Source organism: Sceloporus occidentalis, unplaced genomic scaffold (assembly GCF_023333645.1).
Source record: "Sceloporus occidentalis isolate IW3139 unplaced genomic scaffold, rSceOcc1.0.p SCAF_4, whole genome shotgun sequence".
Taxonomy (NCBI): Eukaryota; Metazoa; Chordata; class Lepidosauria; order Squamata; family Phrynosomatidae; genus Sceloporus; species Sceloporus occidentalis.
In genome coordinates, this window is record NW_028316984.1 from 33,818,649 (window position 1) to 33,835,531 (window position 16,883).

The window sequence follows — 16,883 nt, forward strand, 5'->3', positions numbered from 1 at the left end:
AACACAGCCACCTCACCAGAATGACACCTTGAGACAAGAAGTCCAAGGGAACCAGGGTACAATGATAACAACGTACGGAGAGATGTGACAGGTATGCTTGTTCCGAGACATCAAAACATTAACCTGGATTGGACAGATCTTCAAAATGGAGATTCAAACCTGAGGAGCTTTCGAATCTTATGTACATCCAGGGTTGGTTTCAATCCTTGGCACTGACAAAGCACCTCTCAAGGAGTAAGAGGTGTTAATTCACATATGGTACTGTGGTAGTACAATGCGCTCATGCCATACGCGAGCAACTATACACAGCTTTCTTCATATGCGGAAACCACGCAACAATACAACGGTGAGTGTGCCCGTGGCTCGTGTGCCATGCTGCCGCCGCATGCACAACCCCATTGTTTCCTATGGGGCCCGAGATACGTGGATATTCCCTTATGCGGGGGATCCAGAATTGATCCCCCATGTAAGGGGAGGGCCCACTGTATATGGGGCGAAAGTTGCCAAACTGCCCTATGTAAGGAATAGCTGAAAATTCCTTCCATTGCCTACACAGAGAGTGAGGGAAGCCCCTAAGGGTGGAGTACTGAGGGGTCAACCAGCTGGCATTCCAGGTATGGTAAAATAGAAAAGAATTGAATAAGTTGTCTGCTGCAATGAGATCCCAAACTTATAGGGGCCCTCTATAAGGAGCATAAGACTGCATTGACATTGGGGGTCAGTATAGGAGATGGGCTCATCTCAGTTAGAGACCAATCAGTTGCATCCCTCTGATCTTGAAGAAGGTGAATGGTACCAACAAGAACCGCTTGGTAAGGGGTACGTGTGTGAAATGGCCATCAGTTGATGCAAAATGTATCAAATGACTAGCCCTCAGTATCGAAGGGACAATCAGTCATGATTATTCAGTATGGAACAAGTAGATGGTCACAACCAACAAAGCTTGATAAAGGGGATCAGGATAGAGGGATGAGAAGGCCCTAAGGACTCATGTGCTTCACACAGTCATATGGAGCGAGTAGAGACCTCCTTGTTATATATATTGGTCCTCTGTAGAGAGGGGCTAACTATGAAATAGAAAAATCTCAATTTTATAATAAAAACATGAGAATTCTTAGGAATCTGGAACTTTCTCTCACAAAGCCCCAGGTCTTGACGAAACAGGAATCGACAAAGGACCCAGAATGCTGAAAATTCCCAAGTTTATTCCTTAACACCGGTAAAAGAATAATGTCCCCAGTGGGTTAACACTCCAGAGACTGAGGCCCAGAAATAAAACAAAATGGCTCTTTTTATACTATTTTAGACAAAGAAGCTTCTTCAATATACCTTATTGGCTAATTTATAATCAAAACATATAGAATTCTTACAATCAGGGCAGAGATGTATGCATACAATAAAATTGCATTCCTTAATCCTTACCCCTCCCTTTCGGTATCCACGGCCTTCCTTTAGCCTTCAACAGATGTCTCCTTATCTTAAGTTATGACTGCTCACTGGTGCCAGCTTCCTACCAGGTCAAGATGCACCCTCTACTCCTTTCCTCTAGTTTTCTAGGCCTCACTCTAAAAACTATTTTCTTACTGACCATGGTGACTCCATCTTTCTATAACTTTCTATTATAGCAGAAAATTCATCCAACTACATTCTCTGTTACACTCATACCAAGGAAGTGACAATACATCCTTCCAACATGGAGGGAACAAGTACTTCCTCAAAGCAGTCTATATGGAGGGAACAAAGGCGCATTACAGACCGCCTGAAATCGGCGGTCTGCCGGTGCTGCCGATTGGTGCGTCCAGGAACCGCAGTGGCCAAACCATGTACAATACCTTGGTGTGGAGGGTACAAGTATGTTGTAAGAGCTGTCCATATGGTACCAACGCCCTACGTAAAGCGAGTACGACTATCGCAGTCACGCCAGTACTGAGTGTATAATGGTACCACCCCTAGGCATAGAGGGAGCAAACCCACTGTCAAATTTGATTGTCCGGAGTGGGTGATGTTAGCAGTCCTCGATAGAGAGAAGGGATGGTCACATACTCTGATGTATCCATATTCAGCAAATGAGGGTACAGTCCCTCAGTATGGAGGGAACAATACATCCTCAGAGCTGCCCATATGGAGCAGGCAATGGTACTGACCCTCAGCATGGAGGGAATATGATGACTGTGGGATTGTCCATGCCGAATGCATAATGGTAGTGGCCCTAGGGGTATAGGGAGCAATCAAGTCGTCAAATTCACCGCCCTCAGTACTAAAGAAGAAGCAAGCCATCAAAGATATTTGGACATATTACCATGTGTACAGATGAGTAACCACATCCTCATTGAGGATTGAAACAAGTGAGTGGTGGTACCCTCCCCTTGGTATGGAAGGCGCACCCTGTCCTCTGACTCAACTGCACAGAGCAGGAAATTATACCAGCCCTTGGTACAGAGGAAATACTCACACAGACAGTGATGACGGTATACAGTCAGTGAAGACGCCACCCCTTGGTACCTAGGGAGCAACCTTAAGCATGGCTTCTTTTCAAACAAAATGAGAAGTGGCATAAAGCCTATAATGGCAGAGGCCCTCGATATAGAGGCAGTAACTACAGCCTCGAATCCAACCAAGAGTGTGCCAGTGGTGGCCCGTGGTACAGAGGGGGTAACCATGGCTTGGAAATCAACTAAGTGGTTGCTGGTAGTGGCCCTCCATACAGGAGGGAATAACTATGGCTTCAAATTTGACCCAGTGTGAGCTGGTAGGGGCCCTCAACACAGAGAGGGTAATCACAGCTTTGAATTCAACTGAGCGCTTGCCGATAGTGACCCTCAGTACAGAGGAGTAACTACCATCTCAAACTTTAGCGAGAGGGAGCCGGTACTGGACTTCAGTCCAGAGGGAGAAACTACAGCCTCAAATCTGAGCCAGCATAAGATGGTACTGGCCCTTGAGAGGGAGTAACCACAACTTCAAAATCGACCAGCCAGAGTAGAGAAACTCAAGGCGGTACCAATAACAGGACCCAGATATTAAAAGGACAGCTGCATCTGACTCCTTCTGTGCTGTGTGAAGATATGGTACCAATGTTGGGCCCTTAATATTTTCCTCCCAGAGGAGCACAAGGACAATCTGAGGCCAAGGGTAATGCCAATCTGGCTATCATTTGATGCTTTTTAGTATGACTGCCTGAGGGCCAATTGGTCTGACAAGTCCACAGGATTGAGACCTAAGAGGATTGAGGTAGGGTAGAGAACGAGAAGCCAATGATCCCTCCAAACGTAGATAATTTCCCAATTGACTGAAAGCCTCAGATAGGCTAAACACATACAGTAGAGCTGTTAGCCTCACCTCAGAAGTACAATGGGCCTTTGCCAAGTGTGACAGCGAGGCGAGCGGCCATTTAAATCCTTGATTTTATCATTAATCGCAGTGCTGCTGTTAAAATATGAACATGAATGAAGAAAAATAAAGAAATTAACACCCAAATGCAGACTGAATCTGTCAAGTGGAGAATTTAAAGTTTCACAAGAAAATAAACTCTGAAGAGTTCCTCAGATGCTGATGCTGCGGTGGACAAAAGGAACTGAGAGTTTGGGTGGGAAGAGTGTCAGTATGGCAGCTGAAGAGGGAGTGGGGCTACGGCAAAATGCTTCTAATAGCTCCAGAAAGTTCCACATATGCTCTGCTCAAGCAAGGAATAACCCATTTGTGTGATTCAGAGACAACGAAGAACCTCCAAGATGAGAGAGATAGAGGTGGATCATGTTGACATGGATCTGGCAGTATCCTCTTGTAGAATAGCAGATGTATCCCATAAAGGCCCTTTCAGAATTTTAGGTTAATTAGGCCCGAAGAAAAGGCAGCACAACCTGAATCTTTGCTTTCATCAGATCTACCCTTTCCTTCTACAATCTGCACCAGCCATGGCAAAACCATGGCACGTGTGCCAGAGCCAGCTTGCACAGCACTCTGTGGGCATGTGACTAAAATGTCAGTCGGGGGGCAGGGAAAGTGTCCAGGGTACCCTCCCTCCTGAACGCTGGTTTACTCACGAGTAACATGGCAGTTAAGGGGAGGGAAGGTGCCAGAGCCCCTTCCCTCCTTTCCGAGCACCGGTTAATATCATGTGGCAAGTTTCGTCAGAGGAGGATTTCCATTGTCATCCTCTGAGGCTGAGTGAGTGTGACTTCTGTGTGTGTGTGTGTGTGGTGCCTTCAAGTCATTTACGACTTATGGCAACCCTAAGGTGAAACTATCATGGAGTTTTCTTGGCAAGGTTTATCGGGGGGGGGGGGGGGGGGTGCCACTGCCATCCTCTGAAGCTGAGAGAGCGTGACTTGGATGTGTATGTGTGAAACTATCATGGGGCAAACTTTGTCAGAGGAAGATTTCCATTGACATCCTCTGGGGTTGAGAGAGCGTGACTTGTGTGTGTGGTGCCTTCAAGCCATTTCTGACTTATGGTGACCCTCAGGTGAAACTATCATAGAGTTTTCATGGCAAGTTTTGAGGCTGAGAGTATGTGCCTTCGGGTTTCCCCCCCAGAAGTCCTGCCCCCAGAACTCCCCCTCCCTACCCGCCAGAAGTCCCCCTGGCTCTGGGTGACAGCCAGTGCAGTAACATCACTGAGTTTGGACACTCAGTCTCTAAAATGTTTGCCATCACTGGTCTCCACTATACGGTAAAGGTCTTCAAAGTAGCTTCATGAATTCTGATAATGGAATCCATAAGAGTGCAGGATGTTGTCTATGACATTCCTTTTGTACTCCCTGTCTTAGCTCATCAATAATTAGGAGTGAAGTTGAAGCCAGCCCAAAGTTATGGGACTTGTGTGCACTCCATACATGAATTCAATATCATGGGCTACACATCTAATACAGTCAGCCTTTACCAATCGGGGAATGCTCATATCCCATTAAATACAATGGCATGGTAAAACGGTGTCCCTTATATAAAATGGCAAAATTAAGATTTGCTTTTTGGAATTTGTGTATTTTAAATATTTTCAAGCCACAGATGGTTCAGTCTATGGATATGGAGGGCTGACTATCACAGCCTCCTCAGAACATTGTGAAATTAAACAAACTTTCCAAGAATTTAAAAATAATTTTTTACCACATTTCTACTAGAATTTTGGAAATATTTACCATACGCGTATACTGCATACCTAATGTAATCAAATTGCTTGTTTCTGCAATGTTCCATCTGCATCTTTTTACACTGCCTTCAAACGATTTGGCCGCAGTCTCAGCCACAGTGGTGTCACATGGTGAAGCTAGGAGATGAACAGACCAAGATTAAATTTGCATTTCAGTTTTGTGAATTACTGTGTATCGCAATCTCTAAAGAACATCTTAAAAATGAGGGAAGCATGTCCCCAAGATTTCAAGAGTAGCTATTACAGTATAGCAGTAGTTATCACACATGAACTGGAATCACAATAATGATTATAATAAGAATGTGCTACATACCTAAAGTAATCAAGTTGCTCTCTCGTACTGTGTTTGTATTCTTTTTAGCACTATTCATGAAGGATCCGTCTGTAAGGGCATCTATTGGCTTGGCCTTAGTCCTATGGCTTACAGAACCTACAGTCCAAGTGAAATGTTGGTTATACTTTAATTTAGTACATGTATTTAACATAAACTCCACTCACACTGTAAAGTTAAATTAAAATAGTACAAAAACACATAGCCCTATATAGGCATATACAGCGAACCTAATCCATACATGGGTGTGCCATACGTGGCTTCCGGTTTACTTGGAAGCTACGCTGCAATACTTTCAATGGCGCATGCGCATGCCGCACCACCATGTGCACGAGCCCTATTCACTATAATGGGGCTCAAGCATAGGTAGAAATTGTATTTTACTAGCAATGAACCCTTGACTTAAGGTCCAAAACACAATGCAGTCATAATCTGGTTTGAGACAGCTGTAACTGCCCTGGCTTCTTGTTAGGGAATTCTGGGAACTATAGTTTTGTGAGACATTTAGCTTTCTATGTCAGAGAGCTCTAGTGCCACAATAAACTACAGTTCCCAGGATTCCCTAGCATTGAGCCAGGACAGTTAAAAACAGCCTCAAACTGGATTATTTTTGCAATGTGTTTGGACCTAAATCTACATTTTAATTATTCTTTTTGTTTGTCCATTGTGCTGAAATTAAGGGGGGGGGGGGGGGAAACCCTTTCAACATTTGCATTGTGTCCTCAAGCAGCCCACTGTCCAAGAAACAAATTCACGGAGCTCTAGGGGCAAGTCCTGTCACCTGCTGCTGCTGCTGCTAATCTTAGGAAAAAAGAGTTTCAGAAGGATTCATCCTATCCCTTTATTTACAGGACAGACTGCCAAACTGACACATTTCTTGAAGAGGAACAGCAAACCTGGTGTTTCTCAATGGGCTTCTTCATCAGGTTCAAAATGGAAGAAATTTGGGATTATTCTTGGACAGAAGGTTGAAATGTAGGCTGTGTCCTGGAAAAGGAGGACATCTGGTTATCCCACATATAAGCCTCCCTGGGTCCTGAGATTAGGAGCATTTTTCAAATTGTTCTAATATTGTGAATATTTTAATGTTCACTTTTTGTATATTTTTAAACTATGGTGTACTTCGTTTAAATTGTAGACTGCCTAGTGTCTCATCTTTGAGGAAAGAGTGAAATATAAATGAGGACCATGAGAAGGAGGAGGAGTTGTCATCTCCATCATTGTGGAAGGTCACAGCCACTCTAAGTCAAATTCTCACCAAAAATGCTTGGGACATAAAAAACACCGATGTTTAAATCTCCCACTTCAGTCTCTTCCAGCATTTCTCTTGATATATCTGTTGAGCTACTTACATAGTGGAGAAGCCCTATAGCACTTTAGGATAGCACTTTACATTTCTACACTGCTTTATAGTGAACTAAGCACTCTCTAAGTCAGTGGTCCCCAAACTGTGCCCTTTAAGTGATTTTGGACTTCAGCTCCCAGAATCCCAGACTATTGGCCAACATAGCTAAGGCTTCTGGGAGCTGAAATCCAAAATCTCTTAAAGAGCACAGTTTGGGGACTACTTCTCCACCCCAACAAGCTGTGTACTCAAAAGGATGGAAGGCTAGTAGCAGCATTTAACCACTGTGCCACCAGGGCTCCTTTACAGTTGTTATGGTAACAAGTAAATACTGAGCTGCTCCAGATTCACTGGTGTTAGCACATATCCCAAGGATCCCCAAAACAATAACCTCTTGAGAGCGATGGAGTATCTGTAATATCAAGTTCAAGACAGCTTTCCTCAGGTCACGCTGCTAGGCATTAGAATGGCCTGCATTTGAGCACAATCTTCCATCTGTCCCACTCCCCCAATGCAAGACCCAAACTTTTCAGACTGGCATTACTAAGACAGGAAGGCTGGACAAAAAGAAAGAAAGAAGGGGAGAGATGGAATTCAGGTACAGTACTACAGCTATCCACCCTCCTTAATTTTCAAGCCTACTCTTGTGCTGAAACTGAATAACCTGGGCAGGGTGTCACTAAGGGTGTGTGGTCTACACCAGGTGACAAAAAGGACAGGGTGGCATGGAGGGAGGGAGTGCCTGCCGCCCTCAGAAGCCCCACCCCCAGAAGCCCCGCACCAGGTGAGCCTGGGAGACAATGCTGGAAAACACCCTCATTGATGTATGTCTCTGTTGCAATGTACTGTACAGACTCAAATTTTAGTCAAAAAACTGTCCCCAAAAACCTGAGTCACCTTATCCACGAGTCAATGTAAGTACAGTAGTCTCTCCATATTCAAGATGGTTAGGGGAATTAGACCCTCGCAAATATGGAAAAATCATGAATAACTCCGCCCTCCACTCAGAAGCCAGTTAAAGGGAAGGGTGGGCAGGGGAAGAGGAGCAGGGGTCCGCACTCCTTTTCCCCCACCCTCTCATCCCTTTAACTGGCTCCCTGCCCTTTTCACAGCCCAATCACTTCCCTCCCCAGGGGGGGATCAGGCAGGGTAAAGGAAGAGGATCCTCCATCTCCCAATTCCCTTTCCTGGGCTGCACAGGCAGTGAACTAGCTGGGAAGAAGTCTTGGGGGGAAGGAGGCACCTCCTCCCTTGGCCAGCCCCATCGCCCCCTGGACAGCCCGGGGAGCAGTGAGGCAGGCAAAGGGTCCTGGGGGATGGGACTCCTCCTCCCTTTCCTGGCTGGATCGCTGCCTGACCGGCCGAGAAAAAAATGGAGTTGGCTCCTGGCCTTTTTCTGCTGAGTGGAAAAGCCTGGGATAGAAGGGGAGGAAGAATGTCTGGACTAGCAGCCTTGACCTCGTGAATAATCGAAGCCATGAGTGGCAAGGCCGCAAATATGGAGGGCCAACTATACTGTACTTTAACTCTTATTTTAAAAAAGGAACTGTCCTCTGGTGAAAGGTAAGGGCCTAACCTATCTTGGAAGCTCTGACATTCCACTATTCTCTCATCCATCCAGCCTTTAGGGTGAATGCAAACAGTTATGCCTTGTGGAATTTTGTAAGTTCTTTGGTATTGTTTTTCTTCCTTCATCCTTTATATCCTTAGTTACATGCCCCTATGTTTTACTCTCAATTTATCCAAGGGTCATATCAAAATCCATAATTTTGACCCCCAAACCTGCCCTCGACTTATACATGAGGTTGACTTACAGTAGAGTATATATGGTAGTACAATGGTCTCCTCAGCCAGAATCAACGCATGAATGATAGCAAATTTATTATGTACTAACCTGGTACTCAACAGCCGTACCAGAGCACAGAAGGGCAGACTGATTAGACAATCACATAGATTTGGACTTAGAACTTTAGGCTTGCAAGCTCTTTGTTTTTCTTTTTTTCAGAATCAGTGGTCCATTAACTAGAACTAGTGTAAATTAAGGGTTCAGGCAGGCAGACATACACTAAGAATCAAGGTACATGGTGTCTCTGAGCATATACTCTGCACAAACTAATTTCACCATTATCAACTAAGCTTACAAGTGTTTTCACAAAACGCAATCCAAGTCCTTCCCAAAGCATTCTTTTTCAGCAACTGGGAGACACAGAGATCTGTTTTGCCATCCTTGAACTATCACACATCCAATATCTAAATCTCCTTAGAATTTCTTAAAGCGAGGCAAGGCAATCCCAATGGAAATTTGTCTCATGTGTCCACTAAGATTCTGAAAAATATGTTTGAACTACATACCTATAACAATCAAATTGCTCCCCTGCATTCTGTGGATCTTTCGTTGGTGTTCCCACACAGATGATTTGTGTGTATCAGATTCAGATGTCTTGGTCACAGGCTCAATTGAAGTGGTCTTGCAAACTGAAGCCAACAGATATATAGTCCATAATTAAAAAGAATTTCAAAACATTCATTTACTCTTTTAGACCACTATACATCTCGTATCTGAATATATTTGGGACATCTAAAAATTAGAAAATCAAATTCCAAGAATTCCAGTAGAAATTACCATTGTAAATGTACTAGAATATCAGAAATGTTTACCCTTATGAGTATGCTACATACCTTTAGGGATTAAGCTGCTCCCTTTTACTTCACAGCTTGTTGTTTCCTTTTCGACACTGATCATAGGCTCATCCAAACTGACGTGTTCATCTAAAGCAAGAGTCAATACTGCAATAATTAAAATTCTTATTATTATGCTATTTTAGGCTAATATCCTCTAAAGATTAAAATAATGATAGACATATCTTTGTAGGATGTTTCAAAAACAAGACAAGTGACAAGGATTTCATATGAAATTAGCAAGATTGTTTATTGCAACAATTTCAAGAGAAACTACTAGCTACAGGATCACAGCTGACATAAAAATTATCCTTAAAACTTACCCGAAGGATTCAAGCTGTTCTCTTGTACTTCATGGTCTGTTGTTTGATGCCTCTGACTGTTCACATGAGACTTGAGTACAGAGAATTTACTGGGCTCTGTAACCATCTTATCCAGACTGGTGATTTTACCTGAAACCAATAGTTCATTATTTTAAAAAGCATAATATGTTTTTGATTCTGTTTTTGGACTACTGTGTATCTCATATTTTAAACTCCTCTGAAACTATTAAATCCAAGACAAGTAAATGACAAAGAATTCAGTTGAAATTAACATGGTTTATGCAACAACGTCACAGCCTACGTACTTTTTTGTGTGTGTTAAAACTGTACTACATACCTGAAGTATTCAAACTTTTCCCTTGCACTTCACGAATTGCTGTTTCTTGCTCTGGCCTACTCACAGGAGACTTGACTTCAGTGGACACGGTCAGATTAGTTACAGGCTTCTTCAAACTGCTGCTTTTATCTAAGACAGTAAAATATTAAAACATTTTAAAAAGTAATATTTTTGATCTGCATTTCATTTTTAAAAACAGTATATTCGATTTTAATTAGGCATTCTTAAAACCAAGACGTCGAACGGCAAGGAATTCAGTGGAGATTTCAGCAGAAATTACCAGTGCCAGTCGGGATGCTATGTTCAGAGGACTCAGGGATATTAGTTCCGACATCAGCCCAGACAGCATGATAACCCGGAACTATGTTTTTGGACTACTATATTGCTCATATTTTAATCTTCCATGAAGTTCTTAAATCCAAAACAACTAAGTGACAAGGAATTCAGCTAAAATTAACAGAATATGTGCAACAAGGTCATAGCCTACATACATTTTTTTTACGTGTTAAAACTGAACTACATACCTGAAGTATTCAAACTTTCCCCCTGTACTTCACAAATTGCTGTTTCCTGCTCTGGCCTACTCACAGGAGACTTGACTTCAGTGGACACGGTCAGATTAGTTACAGGAGTCTTCAAACTGCTGCTTTTATCTAAGACAGTCAAATATTAAAACATTTTAAAAAGTAATATTTTTGATCTGCATTACTCCATTTTTAAAAATAATGTCTCATATTTTAATTACTATATATACTCATGTATAAGTCTAAAAATTTAGATAAAAACATTGACCCCAAAAACCTGAGTCATCTTATCCATGGGTACTGTATCTTAACTCTTATGTAAAAGAAGAAACCATCCCCTGGTGAAAAGCAAGAATATAATTTGTCCTGGAAGCACAATAATTTGTGCTGGACCCCTCTATTCTCTCATCCATCCTTAAGAGTAAGCACAAAGAGATATGCCTGCTGGAATTTTGACAGTTCTTTGACATTGTTTTGCTTTGCTTCATCCTTGAGATCCTTTGCTATATGCCCCTACGTTTTAACCTCAACATATCCAGGGGTCATAGCAAAATCCATAATGTTGGCCCCCAAACTTGCCCTCGACTTATACATGAGGTCAACTTATAGTCGAGTATATATGGTAGGTATTCTTAAAACCAAGACAAGGAACAGTAAGGAATTCAGTGGAGATTTCAGCAGAAACTATCAGTGCCAGTTAGGATGCTATGTTAAGAGGACTCAGGGAGATTACTTCCGACATCAGCCCAGACGGCATGACAACCTATAACCAACCAACAATTCACAATATTAAAAATGCATTTCACACAACTGAGTTTTAACCATTCTTATGAAGTATTATGCATCTCAAGCTTCTCTTCAGAATTTATTAAAATGTGTTGCCTAACATGAACTATCTGAAGAATATAAGAAGAAAATATAATAGCCATCCAGAAAGTAATAAGTTATGAAATTAGACATCTGAATATTTGTAAAATTTCCCATCATTCATCAATAACCAATTACATTGTTATTGATTACCAAGAAACAAGTCTGAAAACACATACAAAGTTAACAATACAACTGCTTTTCAGATGCTTCTACATTAGGTGTGGGCAACAACCAAGGACCGGGGGGAAGGTCCATCTTGCCACCCCATAGGACACTGGAGGGCTGCAACTTTCCATTGTCACTTCTGCAAAACATACACTTCAAAAATGTATGGGGGGAATAAGAAAAATACTCTTTTTCTCCCAAACAGTCAACAGCACCCATTCCTTCATTCACCTTTTTTAAGGTGTCTAGAGAACATTCTTCAGTCCATACACACCTAATTTCAAAACAGGAATGCCTCAGAGCAGAAAGTCAGACCACTTCCTGATTTGAAAATAAGCCAAAGTAAGGCCTTTAGGGGCTAAAAAATGTTACCCTCCAGTATCCAATAACATGGTGAAATGGTGAGCGCCTCTCCCCAGCACCTTGAAAGGCATTATAGCCCACAAAAAATAGTTCTAGTGGGATGCAATGTGAATCCTCTGAGCTGCAAAAATGATATTGGAGATACATTAGTGTAAAACATTCACAAACTTCAACTGACTTGTATATGATGCTACTCATTGATGGATAGGCCTAAAGTAATTACCCTGAACTGTTTCCATCCTAATAGATCAAGAATTGTAATTTTTAAAAAGTTTTTCATTTTCATCTTCTTTCCCCATCCATTTTGCCTTTGTAGGCCTAAGAACTGACCTCTTTTTAAAAATGAATCTTCACACTGCTTTAACAGCCTTTTAGTTACAGGTTTTAAATAAATAATAAATAATTGTGTGCTCTAGATGTGAATTCTCTAGCATTAAAGAAAGCTTATAAAAGCTGATTGTTGGTGGAATCTCTTTTGCTGCATATTACAAAATAAACTAAGATGAAAAGTCAATAGAAAACCATGGATTGTATGTACAGCGCTGTGTAAATTTACAGCGCTTTATAAATAAAGCTTAATAATAATAATAATAATAATAATAATAATAATAATAATGGAAATTCAGAAAAAAACACTGAAGAACTGCAGCCAAAAGCTATCCTTTGGCTCACTGCTCCTACCATCATGCTCACTGGTAGCATGTAGCAGATTTTAAATACTACGAATAGGAAACTCCTAACAAACCGTTAAAAGTGTACTGTACACTTCAGTATTGTTTTCCTGTTTTTGAATTGCCATGAAGATAACAGCAGTGGCATTATGACACCGCATTCAGCTATATTTTAGAACTATAGGAATTAACTTTAATGTAATGTAGAAGTGGAGATCTTTGAAGGTTTAGGTGCTAATTCCTTTCCACATAACTCCCCATAAATTGTACCAAGTCCACAGATAAACTAAGAAAAAATAAAAATCAAACCCAGCAGAAGCTGGATCTCCCCTCTTGACTCATTCAGGGGCCCTATAGACAGCAGCTGAGCTGATCACACACGAGCCAGGGGTTTTTTTGAGGGGGGGGGCAGGAAAACACTCAGACAGAGGCCAGCACAAAGTACAAAAACAGCCTGGGAGGGCACACTTTGTTCACCTGGACGTAATGCTGAACTATAATTCAGTGTTCTGTGACTGAGGGTGGTATTACAAATAGCATGATTGTTTTGTTTTCTATCCTATGCAAGTCTACATGGGGAAATATAGATAGCCCTATTTTAATCTGTGAAATTTTTAGCCTCTCTATCTAAATTCTCTCTAGAATCAACTCTATGATCAGTTGTCTCCATTTGCCTGGACTGAATAAGGAGGAAATTGTGTCTCTTTATAATGTCTCTCTTGCCATACGCACACATGCACATGCTGTAGGAGCCTCCAAGTTTTACCCTCAACCTATCCATGGGTCATGGCAAAATCCATAATTTTGGCCCCAAAACGTGACCTCAACTTATACGTGAGGTGACTTATAGTTGAGTATATACAGTATTAAGACTAAAACTAATTTAATTATGTGCATAACAGGTTTTAGTCAATTTCTGGTAAGTTGAGCTTTAATCACTTTAACATTCTTCTACTATGTTTAAGAATTTAATAGCTCGATATTGAATTAGTAAAGTCATATAAACTAATATTTCCCCCAGAAAACCTTGACGTTGGTTTGAGTTCTGTTGCTAGTTCCAAGCAGAGGAGACCCATTAAATCAATGGGACCTACCAATGTGTTGATTCACCATTCAAAATTGATCCAATGGGTCTGCTATACTTTGAGTTAACCAACAGGATTACAGCCATTTTACTGTTAAATTTGAACGTATGTTGTGATACTGAAGCGTTGCAAGTGTTCATCATCCAGCCTGGGAGAGAGTGAAAAGGCAGGCCCAACTCCATCAGGGCTAGCCAGAGGAAGAAGAAGGGCCCCTTCTGCAGTCCCTCTGCCTTGGAACCACTGGACTTGATCCCCTTCCCCACCACCATTCCCTTCTCCTTTTGTGTCATGTCTTTTTAGATTGTTAGCCTGAAGGCAGGGAACTGTCTGAAAAACTGTCTGTAAGCCACTCTGAGAGCCTTTAGGGCTAAAGAGCAGGGTATAAATGCCATAAATAACATATTATCTATCAAAAAGGACCCCTTTTGTCCCACACTTACTTCAGCTTTCAGACAGAAAGATGAGTATGGCCATTTAAATCACCTTCTCTGGATCAGTTTTTTAAAAATCATACATTACACTGGCTGGGACAAGAATGTACCCCCAGCAAAATAATACGTTGTGATATTGTGAAAATAACACCATAAAAGGATGAAAATTAGGGACATTGTATACTATCACAGAGGTGACAATATCTCAAGGTCTGTGCAAATTCTGCTATGAAAAGACAGGGCTTTGTCCCACCGCTGCAAAAAGAAGGGGAGAAAAATCATCTCTTACTTTGGCTACATTCCTCTGTGGCCAAAGCAGCTTGGGATGTCTTTGGGACTTTGGCGTCTGTTTCAGCATGTGGTTCAAGATTCAGATTCCCTGACTTTTCAGAAACTCTGCTTTGTGCCAAGCATATCTAAATTGGAAAGAAGAATGGTGAAATAAGACAAAAACGATATTACCTCAATTTAGAAAGGTTCAGATTATGTTGATTACCAAGCCATGACCTGAAAACAGAAGAGCTCCCATGTTCATGCGCCGCTCACCCTCCTCGCTGCACAAATTCTCTTCCACAGTCAGATTAATAATAATAATAAATAAAAAAAATTTTATTTGTATACCGCCCTTCCAATGATCAGGGCGGTGAACAACAAGTTAATAATACAATATAATACAATACATATTAAAATACAATACACTACGCAACACTACTAAAAACAGTATTAAACCCCATCAGCCAACAACCCTTGCTGTCGGAGGGGGGAGGGCTAGCTGGAACTTGATTCAGGGAATGCTAATTTGAATAGGAAGGTTTTTAGCTCCCTCCTAAACTGGGCCAGGGAGGTGGCCGAGCGGAGCTCTATGGGCAGCGTATTCCAGAGGGCCGGGGCGGCGATGGAATATGACCTCCTCGTTGTGAAGGCTAGTCTAGCCCCTGGAACCCTCAGTAGTTGCTGCCCAGATGTTCTGAGGGTGCGGGGCGGAATGTATGGAGAGAGGCGGTTCTCCAGGTATCCTGGGCCCAAGCCATATAGGGCTTTATAGGTTATTACCAACACCTTGTATTGTGCCCGGAAGCGAATGGGCAGCCAGTGCAGCTCTTTAAGTGCTGGTGTAATATGACTGGCCCTGGAGGTACCAGTGACCAGTCTGGCTGCCATATTCTGTACCATCTGTAGCTTCCGGGTGTGGTACAAGGGTTGCCCCATGTAGAGCGCATTGCAGAAGTCCAATCGAGAGGTTACCAGAGCGTGTACCACCGTTTCAAGGTCTCCCTGGGCCAGGTATGGGCGCAGCTGGCGAATAAGCCGGAGCTGATAACAGGTGCTCTTGACCGTCGCATTCACCTGAGATGTAAGGTGAAGCGACGAGTCAAGAAGCACCCCCAGACTGCGCACGGAGTCCTTCACGGGAAGCGTGATCCCGTTCAGGGCAGGTGGAACTACCGCCATTCCTGGACCAGGGGAACCTATCACGAGTACCTCCGTTTTCTCTGGATTCAGCTTGAGTCGGTTTTCCCTCATCCAGCCCATTACTGACTCTAGACAGGCCACGAGAGGAGAGACGCCATCCTCGGTCACTGCATCAGTCGGAGACATAGAGAAAACTATTTGGGTGTCATCAGCGTACTGATAACCCCGCGCCCCATGTCTCCGGATGATCTCTCCCAGCGGTTTCATGTAAATGTTAAATAGCATGGGAGACAGAATGGCTCCTTGAGGGACCCCAGTTGTGAGGGCCCTCTTATCGGAGCACACGTCTCCCAGCTGCACCATCTGGAACCTCCCAGAGAGGTAGGACCGGAACCACTGGAGCGCAGTGCCCCCGATTCCCACCTCTGCCAGGCGCTCCAGAAGGATACCACGGTCTATGGTATCGAAAGCCGCTGAGATGTCCAAGAGCACCAACAGGGACACGCTTCCCCTGTCGATGCCCAGACGGAGATCATCGACCAAGGCGACCATGGCCGTCTCAACCCCGTAACCCGCCCGAAAGCCAGTTTGAAATGGGTCCAGATAATCCGTTTCATCCAAGATCGATCGAAGCTGGATTGCAACCGCCCTCTCGATCACCTTCCCCAGAAATGGCAGCAGCGAGACTGGCCGATAATTACTATGTACCAGGGGGTCGAGGGAGGGCTTTTTTAACAGCGGTTTTATGGTGGCCAATTTCAAGCTGGTTGGAAATTGCCCATCCCTCAGTGATGTATTTATAATCCGGTGTAACAACAAGGTTACAGCCGGTCCCCCCTGAGCCGCTAGCCATGAGGGACAGGGATCGAGAGAGCAGGTTGTCTTCCGAACACTTCCAAGGATCTTGTCCACATCATCGGTACTTACCAACTCAAACTGATCCAGTTTAATAGAGTCCACGGAGGCTCTGGATGCCTCTACCCTCGGTTCTGCACTAATGCCGGCGTTAAGACCTTCGCTTATCCGAGAGGTTTTATCCGCGAAGAAGTTGTTAAATTGGTCGCAGCAGGCCTTAGAAGGTTCAAGGATCTGGTTCGGGGCGGGAGGGAGCTGAGTTAGCTCCCTGACCACCCTGAACAACTCTGCTGGACGCGACTCCGCGGACGCGATACGAGCACCATAGAACGAATTCTTAGC

General features: G+C 43.1%; 1 protein-coding gene across 1 annotated transcript in view; it reads right to left on the bottom strand.

Moving 5' to 3' along the window:
- The window catches only part of LOC149313707 (uncharacterized), a 46,963-nt gene that overhangs the window by 24,514 nt on the left and 5,566 nt on the right, over positions 1–16,883 (bottom strand). The window contains exons 2-9 of the mRNA XM_089523021.1: positions 14,563–14,689; positions 10,689–10,817; positions 10,165–10,293; positions 9,828–9,956; positions 9,505–9,594; positions 9,178–9,300; positions 5,463–5,579; positions 5,159–5,266 (exon numbers count right to left, since the gene is read on the bottom strand). Of these exons, the coding sequence (XP_089379147.1) occupies positions 5,159–5,266; positions 5,463–5,579; positions 9,178–9,300; positions 9,505–9,594; positions 9,828–9,956; positions 10,165–10,293; positions 10,689–10,817; positions 14,563–14,689 (952 nt within the window). The remainder of the gene's footprint in view (positions 1–5,158; positions 5,267–5,462; positions 5,580–9,177; positions 9,301–9,504; positions 9,595–9,827; positions 9,957–10,164; positions 10,294–10,688; positions 10,818–14,562; positions 14,690–16,883) is intronic.